At 40.9% G+C, this 16,737-nt stretch overlaps 1 protein-coding gene across 1 annotated transcript in view; it reads right to left on the reverse strand.

Annotated features, from left to right (window-relative positions):
• Positions 1-12,961: 12,961 nt before the first annotated feature.
• The window catches only part of LOC118595545 (kelch-like protein 28), a 39,616-nt gene continuing 35,840 nt past the window's right edge, over positions 12,962-16,737 (reverse strand). The window contains exon 5 of the mRNA XM_036206184.1: positions 12,962-14,590. Within this exon, the coding sequence (XP_036062077.1) occupies positions 14,427-14,590 (164 nt within the window). The 3' untranslated portion in view covers positions 12,962-14,426. The remainder of the gene's footprint in view (positions 14,591-16,737) is intronic.

Raw genomic sequence — 16,737 nt, forward strand, 5'->3', positions numbered from 1 at the left:
TTGGAAGAAACATTTAAACAAGCCTGCTTGGGTCTAGGGGAGGGGGAGCCACACCCTAACTCCAGAGCCAGATTTTAACTCAAGTGGAATAACATAAAACAACAGTTTAATGCCTAAATGATATCTGAATCCCTGTAAAACTGAATCTAAGCCAGGCGATGGTGACGCACACCTTTAATCCCAGCACTCAGGAGGCAGAGCCAGGCGGATCTCTGTGAGTTCAAGGCCAGCCTGGGCTACCAAGTGAGTTCCAGGAAAGGCACAAAGCTACACAGGGAAACCCTGTCTTGAAAAAAAAAAAAAAAACGAACAAAAACAAAAAAGCAACAACAAAAACAAAAACAAACAAACAAAATGAATCTAGTAAACCAAGAACAAAGAAGGCTTAGAGGTAGGAAATTTTTGAGTCCTGGCTATAGACAGAGGATGCTGCAGGAGGGAGCTGAGAGAAGCACCAGCCAGTGAACAGTGTGTGCAGGGTATAGCCAGTGAAGAGTATGTGCAGCATGGAGCCAGTGAAGAGTGTGTGCAGCATGTAGCCAGTGAAGAGTGTATGCAGGGTGTAGCCAGTGAAGAGTGTGTGCAGGGTGTAGCCAGTGAAGAGTGTGTGCAGGGTATAGCCAGTGAAGAGTGTGTGCAGCATGTAGCCAGTGAACAGTGTGCAGGGTGTAGCCAGTGAAGAGTGTGTGCAGCATGGAGCCAGTGAAGAGGGTGTGCAGCATGTAGCCAGTGAACAATGTGTGCAGGGTGTAGCCAGTGAAGAGTGTGTGCAGGGTGTAGCCAGTGAAGAGTCTGTGCAGGGTGTAGCCAGTGAAGAGTCTGTGCAGGGTGTAGCCAGTGAACAGTGTGTGCAGCATGGAGCCAGTGAACAATGTGTGCAGCATGGAGCCAGTGAACAGTGTGTGCAGGGTGTATGCCCCGGGCAGTGGGGTTTCAACGGGGGCGACCCACCTGTGGGAGCAAATGAAAGGGAAGGGCAACACGAAAGACGGACAGGAAGACAGTATTCTGATCAAGCCGCCAATCTTTATTTTCCTCTGCATGGCTTATATAGCATAAGAGGGGAAGGGGCAGGAAGGAGGGAAGGGGAAGGGACATGGAAGGCGTGCAGAACGTGGGAGATGTGCAGGTCGTCCAACTGCAAGAAGTCGGCTAAGGTCACTGGTCAGGGGCCATTTGTTCTGTTGCTAGGCTACCTGACCATGGAATGCTCTTTACATTCGGTTGCTATGGCACCTGACTGTGGAATGTTCTTATCTTTGGGAGCCTCCAGTTAGTAAACAGGTGTTACTGCTCTGGGGAAGGGCGGTAGGCTTATGACTTGTTCTCTGGCTTAGCTACTACTTTCCATGGTTCATGTTTGGTTCCTGAAATCTTGGTCCCTAACAGGTGTAGCCAGTGAAGAGTGTGTACAGCATGTAGCCAGTGAACAGTGTGTGCAGGGTGTAGCCAGTGAAGAGTGTGTGCAGCATGTAGCCAGTGAAGAGTGTGTGCAGGGTGTAGCCAGTGAAGAGTGTGTGCAGCATGTAGCCAGTGAACAGTGTGTGCAGGGTGTAGCCAGTGAAGTGTGTGCAGGGTATGTGCCTAATCCTTTGCTTTCTTCCTCTGCTGCTAGGTCTTGCTCCTAGCTCCCACTTTGCAACAAACTTACAGATCCATCTATGGAAACTTAAAAGGCAGGACATTTACACAGCATGTGGGGGTAGAGAGGAGACTAGACAAAAACCAACAGCGCTTGGAGCCAAAAAATAGGGAATGGGGAAATCTCTTTCCATTTCCCCGATCGCTCACAGTATATGTGAAGGTCCCAAATAATAATAGGATCTAAGGTGCCAATAGGTGGCTCTTTGGATTGATTATCTAAGGGGTATTGAAACTAACTTTGATTGCAAAAGTGAATAAATTTAGGGCCCTTAGGGTCTGGTGTCAGGTGGAGAGACTGGAGGTTTTCTAAGAGGCATGCCAAGGAGGAATGAGAGGGTATGGACGACAGGTTCCCATGGATGAGAGAAAAGGAAAATGTCACTGCAGCCTGTAGTTATGGGCATCCCTAGGACCCAAGGAAGACCGAATGAGGACCAAGCTGTTCAGTGGGTTGCCACCACTCTTAGTGGGGGGCAGGAGCTTAACCTGGCTAAGCCAGCAGGGCTTTCGAAGAGGCAAGAAGATAAGAAAAAAACAAATGAAGTCTAGCAGGAGGGTTTCATCCACAGGAAAGGGCTGGAAAAAGGAGTCACAAAAGCCACAAGGGCCTACAGGAGCTGTGGGATTATGGGCAGCTCCAGAAGACAGGAAGAGAGGGCAGGTCCAAGGGTGGGACGGGGATAGGCGAAGAAGGCCAACCACGGCCTTAAAGACTGTAGATGGGAGTAGCTCTGCTTCCAAGAGTACCAGAGGGGTGCCAGACCCTAACAGTCATTCATTTCCTCAGACTCAGGGAAATGTTTACACTGACCAAACGGGAAACTTATCTAATTGCTGCTGATGAATAGGGTGCTGAGAGATCCATGAACCGGAAGGTGAGTCTGCTGCAGGTGGACTGGGGATGAGGGGCAGGGTCCCAGTGCAGCTTAGACCTTGACAGGAAACACAGGCATCAGGAGAGCCTATCCTAGTCATGACACCAAATGTAAGCATTACAGCTCAAATGGAAAGGTACCCTGGCAGCCAGGAGCCAAGAAATAACACAAAGTCACACCACACAACAAACTTCACACAAGAGATTAGGAGGGAAAAAGCCGGGAGCCAGAGGTGGGTGGTGGCTGCCCCTGCTGGGGCGAGAAACAGCAGCAAACTGGACAGGATAGAGGGCTTATATAGAGTTTCTCGGGAAGAGGGTGGAGCTTTCCAGGGTGGAGATTGGTGGGATTTCATGTCCAGAGATTGGGCTTTTTACTCTGTATGATGGGGGCAGGGTCCAGCAGTTAGGTCAGTTAAAGGTCCTGGGGGAGGTGCCCAGTTATTCATGTGGCTGGAGGAGCTTACAGTTCCCACATGTGGTGATAATTTGTTTGTGCTCTAACAAATAAAGCTTGCCTAAAGATCAGAGGGTCTCTATAGACAAACAGGAAGTGATATGGTTGGGTGGAGACAGGATATAAGGCAGATGGAGCCAGGAGATCGGCCCCTTTTCTGTCTGAGGAGACATGGAGGTAAGAGGTGACTTTGGCTAGGTCCTTTACTTCTCTGATCTTTCAACATCTCAATATCTGACTCTGGGTTTTTATTAAGACCGATTATAATTCATGCTACACCCATACATTCGTTCATTTAGATATATTTATACATTATAGGCTAAGATTAACATATGAGGGAGAACATGAGCTTTTGTTGTTGTTTTTTTCCTGAGACTGGGTCATCTTGTGTGTTATATACTCTAAGTCCATCCAATTTCCTGCAAATTTTCTGATTTCATTTTTCTTTAGACCTCAATAATATATATATATATATATATATATATCTCAGATCATTATCCATGAATCTTCTGATTGACTAGTTTAGTTCAACTTCCTTGCTATCATAAATAGAACAACGAACATGGATGTACATATATCTGCATGGTAGGATATGGAGGTCTATGGTTATATGACCAAGAATGGAATAGCTGGTTCATATAATAGTCCTTCTTTTAATTTTTTGAGGAACCTCCACAATGATTAATCACACTGGTTGTATTAATTTGCATTCCCACTGCAGTGAATAAGGGTTCCCTTTTCTCGACATCTCCAACATTGGATGTCTTGACAATGGCTTTTCTGACTGCTGTGAGATGGTCTCTCATAGATTTAATTTCCCTAATGACTGGGACTATTGAACACCTTTAAAAGTAGTTATTGGCCATTTGTGGTGTTTTTTTTTCCCCCAATCTGTCTATTCAATTTATTAGCCATTCATTGACTGGTGGTTCCCCCCCACCCTAGGTGTTTAATTTTTGCAGTGTTCTGGATATCAACCTCTTGTCTGAAGTATTACAGCTGGTAAATATTTTTTTCTCCCATCTTTTAGCTGTGTGTTTTGCTGAGTTTCCTTTGCTGTGTGGTTTCAATCAATTGTTGTGTCTCAGGAATGTGGATGCTCCATGGAGTTCATTAACTGCTTCGCCCCCCAAAACACACTTTAATGCTGTGGGATGTTCTGTATGTTAAATGTGTTGCTCTGATTGTTAATAAGTAAAACACTGATTGGCCAGTAGCCAGGCAGGAAGTATAGGCAGGACAAGCAGGAGAATTCTGGGAAGTGGAAGGCTGAGGCAGAGAGACACTGCCAGCCGCCGCCATGACAAGTGAGATGTAAGGTACAGGTAAGCAACAAGCCATATGGCAAAGTATAGATTAATAGAAATGGGTTAATTTAAGATAGAAGAAGTAGATAACAAGAAGCCTGCCAGGCCGTGCAGTTTGTAAGCAATATAAGTCTCTGTGTGTTTACTTGGTTGGGTCTGAACGACTGTGGGACTGGCGGGTGAGAGAGATTTGTCCTGACTGTGAGCCAGGCAGGACCAGAAAAACTCCAGCTACACTTTAAATTTATCCAGATTTGTTCTATTATGTTGAACTTACTTGCTTTTTGAAAAAAAAAATTACAAAAAATATTTTAAATAATTTAAAATATTGTCAAAGTTATAAAAACCCAATGAAAGGACTTTTCTAGAGCTTTTCTGAATTAATCTGTCCATTTGAACGATTGTTCCATGTCTTCTTCCTTCCTTCCTTCCTTCCTTCCTTCCTTCCTTCCTTCCTTCCTTATTTCCTTCCTTCCTTCCTTTTCTTTCTTTCATTCTTTCTGTTTTTTCATAGACAGGATCTCCCCATGCAGCCTATACAAAGCACGACACTTACTCCTGGTCTTGATGTCTGATTTGGCACATGAAGGGCTTCTGCATTCCATTGAGTTTATTTCAGACTCTTGAAATTCATTTTATTATTGTTCACCATCCCTCTGTGACACAATTGTCACAAACAAGAGAACCATCTAGCAAGATGAAGACAGAACCCAAGAAGTCCAGAGGAAGTTCCTGGAGCAGGACATTTTCTATTCTCTCTGTGTGAACTGGGGGAGGGGTGGTCTTGAGTCTGTCATTTCCAATAGAATATAGCATATGGTTAATATCACTTCTTTTGCCTTCCCTTATTACTTGCAGTTACTAAACTGATTGATCTCACAGCAGTTACTAAACTGATTGATCTCACAGTGACTCCTGGGTAATGTAGATGTTCTCTGGGAATGCCAGAGTGAAAAAAGGTAGAACTTTGAAAGCATCCACCTAAATAAGAAATCTTAATTTCACTCTAGTGTGGTGGTGCATACATTTTAATTCCAGCACTTGAGAGGCAGAGGTAGGTGGATCTTTGTGAGTTCAAGGTCACCATGGTCTACGTAATGAGTTCCAGGACAGCCAGAGCTATGTAGAAAGAACCTGTCTCACAAAAGAAAAACAAATAGCACCTTCCCAAAAAAGAAATCTTAATTTCAATATTTTAATATGTACTCCTTTCAAGGTGCTTCTTAATATACTTGACTTCATGTACCATATACTTTAAACACTTTAGGCTGTATCTCCTAAATTCCAAATTTAAGTCTGAATTTCCCACATCAAGAAGCTAGGCATAACCTGTGAAGTCACAGGCACCGGCTCAACACACACAGGGCCTGCACAGGCTCAATACAGACCAAGTCTCAGCACTAAGATGGAGAGGCGGACACAAGCTCCCATCCCTAACCAACCCCTAATCAACATCCATTGCAAAAGGAAAAATTAGTTTCCTCCAATGGTTTCAATGGATGCATTAGCCACACTTAAGGGAAAGGGCCCATGCACAGTAGTAAATGGCCAACACAAGACAAACTCAATGGTATTTTTATAGTTTGTAGATGGAGTTTCTCTGTGTCTCAGCAGCTGTTCCCAAATAACTATTCAGAGACTTATTATTAATTATAAATTCTTGGCCAATAGTTCAGGATTGAACTCTTACATTTTAAATTAACCCATATTTCTTATCTACACTCTGCCAAATGACTTGGTATCTTCTCTTTTTTAAAAAAAGATTTATTTATGTATACAGCATGTATGACTGTAGGCCAGAAGAGGGCACCAGATCTCATTATCGTTGGTTATAAGCTACCATGTGGTTGCTGGGAATTGAACTCAGGTCTTCTGGAAGAGCAGTCAGTGCTCTTAACCTCTGAGTCATCTCTCCAGCCCCTGATATCTTCTCTTTGTATAGCAAATTCATCTCCTCTCCACGTCTCCTCTCGATTTCCAGAGACTCCTCCTCTTCTTCTTCACGTGTTCTTTTGCCTGAAAGTCCCACCTAACCTCTACCTGTCCAGCTATTGGCCAGTCAGCTTCCTTATTAATCCAATCACAGTGACATATTCACACAGTGTAAAGGAATAATCCACCGAAGTCAGGTTTTTGTTGTTTGTTTGTTTGTTTTTCTCAAATTGCTTTTGTTTGGGTCTTTTGCTTATATATTTTGGTTTCTAGTTTTGTGTTTCTTTGTTTGGTTTGCTTTTTTTTTTTTTTTTAAGAGAGTGTAGGGAAAAGAGGCCAGCCAAAGAACCCCACCAGAGCTAGTGAAAGAAACCCACCCTGGCCCCGAAACCAGAGCCAGGGAAAGAAACACTTTAGCCTAAACCTAGAAGCTAAGAAACATGCCCTGACCCTGAAACCACTGTCAGAGAAACACACTTTGTCTCTAGAATCAGAGCCAGTGAAAAAACTATGCCTTGGCCCTAAAATTAGAATCAAAAGGCTAAAAAGGTCCAGTGAAAAAAAGTTTGGCCCTGAACGATGAAACTAACCGGTCCCCCGTACCCCCTCCACTCCCCCCGCAAGCAGGAAAACTAACCAGTCTGTGAGCAGAAAATCTCCCTGGAGTAACTCTGCCCCTAAGAAGACTTACATGACTCCTCTGCCTGTTCAGGTGTGGGCTGTGCTTTCACATGCCTGGCAGAGGCAGCCACTCTCCTGGACTCCTCCTTCCCAAATAAATCTCAAAAGTCTTGGGGTGAAGATCTTCATTCTCCAGAACGTAAGAACCTTGCTGGGATGTTCCCTTAGAGTAGAAAAAAACCTTGCTGAGATGTTCCCTTAATTTACTTGGCGGATCAGGCGGAGATTGCTACAGTTCTGCAGGGGTTTCTCCTTTCGTAGAGTGAAGCAGAAGGAGCAACATCTTGGGCCAGGGAGAAGCTGAGCTCTGCTGGGAAGCCCCCTTAAGTTGTGTGGCGGAGTAAAGCTCAGCTGTAATGGCTCAAAGAGGAGCAGGATTGCTGTATCTTGTGGGGAGACCATCTCTCACTGCACCCCAGCTTCAGGTATAGCCTGACTTTCCGACAAATCAGGATACCTTTCCTTTCAGGGCTGAGCTCCAGAGCTGTCCTCTTGCACCTCTAGGTATAGCCTCACTTCAGATAAGTCAGGATATCTTTCCCTCCAGAGCTGTATCACTCACAGAGAGAGCATGGGTTGGGTAGATAGGGAGGATCTGGGAGGAGTTGGGGGAAGAAAAAAGCACCATCAGAAAAAAATTTAACAAAACATTTTTTCAAAAGAAAAAAAATCAGGCAAAGTACAGTGAGCTGGTACCCCCATAATTCACAATTGGGGTGTCAGGCTGGCCCAAGTCCCTAGCCAAGAGGGAGCAAGCCCCTCCAGGGAAATCAAAACTATACACTCTGCAGACCACAGCATCCTGTTATTACCAGAAGTTCCCTAAAAGAAAAAAAGTTTGACAATTTTCATGTTTGTAGCTCTCCTCCAGGGCCTCCCCCTTCCTGACTCAGTTCTGGGGTGTCCGCCTATAGGCGGTGCTGTTCCCCCTTCTCTCAAGACACAGTCGGTCAGATCATACCCCAGTAAAGCTTTGTTCTTTGGCCTCAGTGTAGCTTTGGTGGCCCAGCTCGCTTGTAATCCTTACACAAGGCATCTTTAAGTACATTCGTTTTTCAGAGTTTCATTGACAGCTATTTTTTGAGATTTTTATTATTTTACGAGTAAGGATGTTTTATCTGCATGTATGTGTGTTATTTGTGTGCAGTACCTGCAGAAGCCAGAAGTGGGCACTGGACCCTCTGGAACTGGAGTTACAGTGCTAAGCTGTTACGCGGGTGCTGGGAATTGAACCTGAGTCCTCTGGAAGTGAAGCCGGTGCTCTTAACTACTGATCCACTTCAGATCCTTCATAGCTACTGTTTTGATAATTATCACATTAAATGTCAGCACCATTTATTGAAGCGGTTCATAGACTAACACAGTATAGAAATTTCCTCTTCTAGTGAAATCCTTTCTGACATAATTTACTACTTCCTTAAAGTTGGTTCCCTGGCATGAAGAAAAAACAAAATCATGAAGTGTCTTTTGCCAAGAAACATGGCACTAGAGATCACAATGTTAAAAGCAAACTAAGCCAGACTCAGGAAGGCAACTATCTTTTCTCTCCTATGTGGAATTTGGATTTTTTTTTTTTTTTTAAGGCATACAAGTAGAAGGGGAACTTTATTTGGAAAGGAAAGGGGACCAGCTGGAAGTGGGGGGGGGGCACAAAAATGTTAACATGCATATGATCAGAGTCCATGGTACATATATATGAATTGCCAGTGTCATAATGGAAAACATTATGGTTTATAATTAATATGGGCAACAAAAATGGCACCTGTCTCAATTGCTTATATATAGCTTCAACTATAGCTTGCTGGTTCCTTGACGCTGATTATAAAGTATGGGTTCTTCTGGGATACTGCCTTGTTTGCCTAAAGTAAATCTTGCTCAAAGGATAGACATTGAGCTTACCAACTCAACTCTTAGGTGCTTATTTAGTAAATGTCTGAATCATGGGTAGAATTTGCCCTATGGCATGCCTTTATTATAACCTGCTAAAGAGACTGTAAAGCAGTGGTTACCACTCAGCTAACTCCTTAGAGTAGGCTGGCTTCCAATAGTCTCCAAGATGCTAAGATTACCAGGTCCTGAGGTTATGGGGTTGTGCTAGGGTTCCGCTGAGTTTGTTCTGTGGGACTGACAAGGAACTGTATAACCTGGAAAGAAGACCAACACAGAGAAAGGTAATGGGACAGATTCAACAGATATGACAGCAGCAGATGCTGGATGGGAAAGTCCAAGTGACCGGGCAGGAGAGTGAAAGGCAGTCACTGAGGAAGCAGCAGCATGACATAGGAGAAGGGGGGAGTGGGAGAAGGGGGGAGTGGAAGAAGGGGAGAGGGAGAATGGGGCAGCAGGAGGAAAGGGGGAGAGGGAAGGGGCAAAGACTACAGCCTCTATTAGAACAGCTCCCAGAGATGGGTCAGCCAAACAGCTGGGAGTTTGCTGTGGGCTCTGGATCCTAGGCCCTCCCTTTCCTGCCTCATTGTTGGGGTATCCTCTCTTAGGCAAGGTCTTTTCTCCCCCAGTGGAATTTTCTTCTAGATGCTATTAGGAGCTGGCAATAGTCCAAGCCTGCAGCAAGCAGCAGGCACTCTTAAAAGGAGCAGGTTTATCCCTGCTTTCCAGATCTGACTAAGTTCACCTGACCCTCCTTCAATAGGATTACAGGCTTATACTGTGAAACTCCTGTACCTTATCTTTTGAGACATCCATGCAACCCATCCATCCATCCATCCATCCATCCATCCATCCATCCATCCATCCATCCATGCATCCATGCATCCATCCATGTATCCAAAAGAACTTGAGTGACTGAAGAGCTGAACATGGCAAGATTAGTTCAGTTCACAATTATTACATGATACAAATTTACATTTTTCAGTTTTATTTTAAACACTTCACATTAAGTGAAATATAACCATTACAGAGCATTACCACAAGAATATGCAGCACAAAGAACTCTTAAAATAAAAGAATACAATCTTCAACAAGTTAAATGCCACTTTACTATGTAAACAAAAATAAAATAAAACCCTGATGCTAAAAAGTATCTATTCAGAGGTAAAATACAGGTACAAAACATTTAAACATGAACCTTACTGACAACCAACCAACCAACCAACCAACCACACTCTTTGCAACAGAGGACACCCACTGGTACTCCACATCTACAATGCTTTAGAATCCTGTTAAAAACACAGCCATCTCTGGTTCATGACACTGCACAATTCATAAGGCAAAGATATAGGCATCATCATCCAGTTCTTTAATTTCACATGTATATTAAGGCAAACTTGGAACTTTTTGCTTGGTATTTTAAAATATGTGGGACTTTACACATGATAACTTGACAAAATTAAATGTAGAAGACATGCGGATATATAAGATGAAAAGACATGGGTGACAATTTTTCTCTCAGCAGAGATGTAAACTGGATTTTTATTTGACCATATTCACACTAGTAAGATTTGTAAACTTTTTCTATTCAAAATGTATTAAAGTTATTTTCCAAATGTGAATATCAACACTGAATTCAGTACACTGGAAGTGAAGAGCCAATAAATCCCCAGCCACAGGATCTTTATCTAATTAAATCTTGTCTAATTAAAGTGCTGTGGGAAAGAGAGGGTTAAGTAGCAGAACAGGATGTTAACTTGACATGTCACAGAGCTTGTGTACTTTCTGCGTAGAACGTTTGAGAGGTTATCATAATTGATTGAACTTGACTTCATTGGAGAATCTGATTTTCCTAAAAAGGAGCACTTTGGGAACAACACTAGGAACCCACTACCACAGCTGAAAACAAACACCAGGACCCAGCATAAGACACACATGTATTTTCCTTAATGTTAGCCAAAGCCACGCTGTTCTAGAAAATGGGTGTGTCTTTCCCAGTTTTGTTTCTCCTTTAGAAAATATACCACCCAAGTCCAGGAAACATGGAAATCTTTTTTTTTTAAAGTTATTTGTGTGTGTGTGTGTGTGTGTGTGTGTGTGTGTGTGGTGGTGTGGTGGTGGTGGTGGTGGTGGTGGTGGTGGTGGTGGTGCACCCAAAGAGGCCAGAGAAGGGCATCAGATCCCCTGGAGTTCTGGGACAGATGTAGACCTCTCTGAGAGCTGGAAACTGATCTTGGGTCCTCTTTGAAAGCAACAGTCAGTCTTCACTGATGAGCCATCTCTCCAGACCCCACGTGGATTCTATAAACATTACAATTTTCACAAATCTTGCTTATGTCATTAAAATCTAACTGGACACTAAATATTTGTTTATATATAAACTAAGCTTCAAGTCACTTCCTATGACCTTAGAAATAAGGAATTAGGCTACAGATTTTCATAATCATTATTGGAATAAATGAACACCATTATAGTTTATTCTTTTGAGTGGAGAATGTAGCCTATCTACATTTCAGTAGATGTCACCACAGCATCTAACATGATGTCTCACACATATATATAGATCCTCCATATATGTTGAACTATAAAAACCTTTCAAAACCAAGTGTCATTTTCCTATCATTTGATACTACATTCTATAATTTGATATTCATTCATATTTAAAATATTAGCAATAACATCAAATTTGCAAATATCCCTTGGGTTTACCTTAAAAATCAATTAGGTTCTACTACTGCATAAATAAATATTAAATAGCCAAACATTGCATACACATTTTTTACCATAATTCTGGAGGACAAATGGCATTGCAATTGATCAGATCTCTGTCCCTGTCACTCTTTTCCAAAATGTTTCTGGGCAATCTTACATTGCTTTCAAGTTCTTGATGTAATATAGACACACATATGTATCCAATATTTATTGAATGTATATGTGTATATATTAGTATATCCATATGTGTATTATACATACATATTTCTAAAAACATTGAACCTGGAGACTTTTAATCTAACATTTCATCTTGTTTTGCATAGGAAACATGGAGCTTTACATTCACAGCTTACCAGCACAGTATTCATATGAAACCTTGAATATGTAGAGAAATCTCTGTTGTAAACTTACCAGGTGTCAGGACATAGAGTAGCTCTGCTTACTATGAACAATACAACGGGATTCCTAAAATACAGTGTATTTCTAAATTTTGAGTGCAATTTTTTTCTGCTTCATATGTGTCTGTACTTTGTTCACAGAAACATGATCCTACCGTTGCCCAAAATGTTTTACATTTAGTTTTTAAGCAAGATAAAACTTAAGTTTAGGGGGGCGGGAAAAAAAAAAAAACCCTTAAGTTTAAAAAAAAAAAAATAATAGTCAGTACATACTTTAGATCTAACCTACCAAATGGCTATGTATTTTATAGGAATTGCATACTGGAAACAATATATGAGTAAAGCCCTGTTAAAACAGAATGATTAGAATAGATGTGTTTATGTTTAAAATAACTTTCTAGTCTTTCAAATTCACTTCACTTCTGGGAAGAAGAGATTAAAAGTAGCATAACAATACATTTAATAATTTGACTGATATAAACAAAAACATTTATGCTTGGGATTTAAAAGTGTGTATCTGCTGGAATCTACTTTAAAATGCTTTTTTTTAAATAAGGTTTAGGCCAACCACAATAGTGCACCTTATTCCTATTCAACAGATTTAGTCAAACCAATGAAAAAGTTATTGCTATGTGTCACTATGATATTCAAATAAGCGACATAGAAAATACTTCGTTGATTTTATTAGCTTCTGTTGAGTTCTAGGTTAAAAGAGACTAAAAATTACTTGCAAGGCTTCATAATCTGTGCAAATATTTGTAAAGCATGGTGTTACTTTATGACTAAAGATGATTTTACATAGTTTCATAGTATAGTCTCAAATCTACAACGGGTAGTTTATGGAAAAACAAGGAAATCTACAAATTGCCCGGCTATAGTTTTTGAGTAATAACATATATGCTAACAGGTAAAGCTAGGCTTTATAATTACAAATGGCTTCTTAACAATAGTTAGAATAGTATGGCACTTAAGAATGCAGGATGAGTTCTTTTTCTTAGGAAAAAATATTCACTGGTCTTGTAGAAGTTATAAAGAGAGAGAGAGTAGGTAGGTAAAAAAGAAAAAATAAAGGAAACGAAAACAAAATTACTAAATACGAAAATGCAAGTACCAACATAGTAATAAAATGCAAATTAATGTGTTTAAGACTAACAGATATTTACTAAACCATGCTAGAATAAGTTAACTATTTTTTTAAATAAGCTGTCAGTGGCTGTAACAGTTTTGTTGTGAAAGATTGTTTCTTTAATCAAAGCAGAACCAAATTTAGAACCATTTATTCAAGTAAACATCGAGTTCCAGTTTTCCTCAATAAGTTAAAAATACTCAGTTACCTAAGAAATGAAAAAAGTAATGCACACCTGCCTAGCATGTTGTATTTGGTGCATGTATTTCTGTATTGAAGGACATGTAATTTCTAGAACAAGAAAGAAAATTAAAAAAAAAAAAAAGCATCATTCTTTAAGTCACCATTCAAAAACCATGGGAAGTATAACTCAAGCCATTCAGATGACTTTGGATGTTAACATTAATGTAATCACTATTATTTCCCATAAGTACAAATAAGTCAAGCCAATAAAAATGAAACAGATTATCATAGTACATCATGCATCTCACACTGAACACCCAAATTACATTGGTTACAGCTTTGTTATACATCCTACAGTTAGCACCATTTTTATATTTGAACACTGAAAACAAAATTAGGACCTTAAAAAACTAAAATTAAAAATATATGAAAACAGTATGCATCAAGGGTGGTACTAGACAGCTTCCAAATGTATTTCCATCGACTGTCAGAAGCCTGCTGTGTAGCGAACAGCTGAAACTGACACAATTTGTCCTCTGCCCATGCTCATCCAAGCAGAGAGGAGGGCATCAGCCCATACGGAAAGAGCACAGACAACAAATATGTCCTGTCTTAAAACAGGGCCCACATATGATAACAAAAGCCATTGTTTTGCAACTTTATCACACTACTAGCCCTAAAATCATTTAGCAGAAAGAGCCCTCAGATGACTAACATGGTATTTACAATCCTTAAAAGTGTCCAAAGGAAAAGCAGCCCTTTTTAAAGAAACCAATGTAAAGCGAATGAATTTACATCCAACAATCACTATCCACATTCTGTCCAGTCATTCGATATACTCCAGGGTCTGAAGCTTCTCTCATCCTATTAAATCAAAATACAAATTTTAAAAAATGAGCTTAAATTATTGAAAACAAATTAAAAAGCAGCAAGGTTCTCTCTACATTTAGGAATATAAAAACTAGTCTATCCCAGTCTTAGTGGAGAAAAGTGCACAATTTAATTGGTTAGGTCATTCCTTTTTTTTCCTTCCTTTCTTTTTTTTCTTAATTATTGATTCACTATATATTCAAGAGCAATTCAAACTATTTGTCCATTCAAAGTACCCAATGAAGCTCCGAGTCTCCAGGCCACTTCACGCTGCAGAGAAAGCAGGGCAGTTTGCAGGACACTGGGTCTCCTTTCTGTGGCACCACCATGTGCGATTCCCACAAGTTCACACTTCTCAAAGTGCTGTTAATCCAAAATTACAGCGACAGTATATCATGCCAGCTGAGTCCAGCCATGTATCTGAGATAGGGTCATATTTCTGTACTGTGTTCAAATAGGAAGACCCTGAGTGACCACCAACTACATAAAGGTAGTTATCAATTACTGCAGCACCAACTCCTAAGACAGGTGGGGAGAAAAGAACACACAGGTGAATTAGGAAGCAGATTACGTCTCACTTAGAATAAAATAATTTATACTTCAATGCATTTTCAAAATTCATTTCAACAATTACTATAATTATACAAACATTATAGCAATATAGGCTTACTAGAGAAAACAAAAACAAAACAAAAACCTCAACAAAGCAGTCAGTTGCCTTCACCTCTGCTCTTCAATTCTACTCTCCCTCCCTACTACAGGAAAGTTCTTTCAAAATATGCTTTAGTTTTGACACACAGTAATTGGATTTGCTCACAGGGTACAGTGTGACATGTCAATGCGTGCATAGAAAGTACAATGATCAAATCAAGATGACTGGCATTCTTTTCTTCTTTCTCTCTTTCTCTCTTTCTTTCTTTTTTTTTTTTTTTTTTGAGGACAGGGTTTCTCTGTGTAACAGCTCTGGCTGTCCTGGAACTTGCTTTGTAGAGCAGGCTGGCCTTGAACTCAGGGAGATTTGCCAGCCTCTACCTCCTGAGTGGTGAGATTAAAGGCGCATACTGGCATGCATTCTTAAAATATTAGGAAGAAAGCAATACATTTCTAATATATATTTGCATGTCTTTCTATAAATTTGATCAGGTTTTCAAATACATTGTACTATATAACTTATGTCTTAAAAATCCTCTCTTAAATATTACCACCTATAGTTATAAAAATAGTAAGTCTACCCACATTTACAACATTCTCATTGTTTTTATCGCTTCCCCTATTGAGTGTGCCAGAGAAACTATACTAAACACACTTAAATGGTTTGTTGCATTTTAATTTCCCTTGAGTTCTTATGATTCTGGAGTTTTTTCAATCATAAAAATAAGAAAGCTCGCCAGGCGGTGGTGGCACACGTCTTTAATCCCAGCACTCAGGAGGCAGAGGCAGGCGGAGCTCTGTGATTTTGAGGCCAGCCTAGTCTAGAGAGTGAGATGCAGGAAAGGCACAAAGCTACACAGAGAAACCCTGTCCCGAAAAACAAAAAACAAAAACCAAGCAACAACAACAACAACAAAACTGCCCTTTAAATAATGTCATTTAAGTTTGGGCTCAAAAAAATAACAATTTTGGGGTTGGAGAGATGGCTCAGAGGTTAAGAGCACCGACTTCTTCCAGAGGTCCTGAGTTCAATTTCCAGCAATTACATGGTGGCTCACAACCATCTGTAATGAGATCTGGTGCCCTCTTCTGTATACATAATAAATAAATAAATCTAAAAAAATTGTTTAAAAAAATTAACAATTTCTCCTATACCTAAGGGGGTATTTTTTCCTTCTCTAGAAACCGTAACATCTGATCCTTTTTCTGACTGAACTGTCCTCCTTGCAGAGGACAGACTATTTGACAGTGAACACAAAGACGGTGCCTAGAAAACAAACAGAAGAGGTGAAGGGGACAGGAGAAATGGCAGGCCAGATAAATAAATAAACCTTGAGCAAACCCACAGTACTTTTCAGATTCTCAAGAATCTGAAGAAATCATTAGGTATGTGGCTGTGGAGAGAGGCGGATGCTATGGAAAAGCAAGGGAGGTAAACAGAAAGCCAAAGCCACAGACAGAGACCAACCAGGTAGGATACAGAGACAGAAGGGTAGATTTGTAAAAGAAAACCCTCCCACAGAGCACTAAGCAAACAGCACAGAAAGAGGAGAATCCTCCAGTGAGAGATGGAAGGACTTGGAGGACTCCATATGTGCCCTAGGTGACTCTGAAAAAGGAAGTTTATAACGCCACATCTAGCTTGGCATGGTGGTGCAAGCCTTGGATCCTAGACCTCTGGAGGCAGGTCAGTGGCTCTCTATGACTTCAAGGCCAGCTGTACTTCAGAGCAAGTTATAGGGCAGCCAGAGTTACATGGTGAGAACCTGTCTCAAAAGAAAAAAAGAAAAAAGCATTTTTGTATCTTGTGTCCTGTGCAGCACACAATGCCAGAGAGGGCCGCTCTGTTCTTGCTCCCTGGTACTATAGGTGACTTGGGCTTAGCGGAAGTCTCACACTCAGACTTGGGCAGGGGAAGCACAACATCTTGCATTTCTACATCTCTAAACAACAAAGGCCTCACCTTCCCCCACTGCCTAAGTGACCAAGAACTCATTGTGACTTGGACTGAGATT

The sequence above is a fragment of the Onychomys torridus genome, chromosome 14, assembly GCF_903995425.1.
Source record: "Onychomys torridus chromosome 14, mOncTor1.1, whole genome shotgun sequence".
In the NCBI taxonomy this organism is placed as follows: domain Eukaryota; kingdom Metazoa; phylum Chordata; class Mammalia; order Rodentia; family Cricetidae; genus Onychomys; species Onychomys torridus.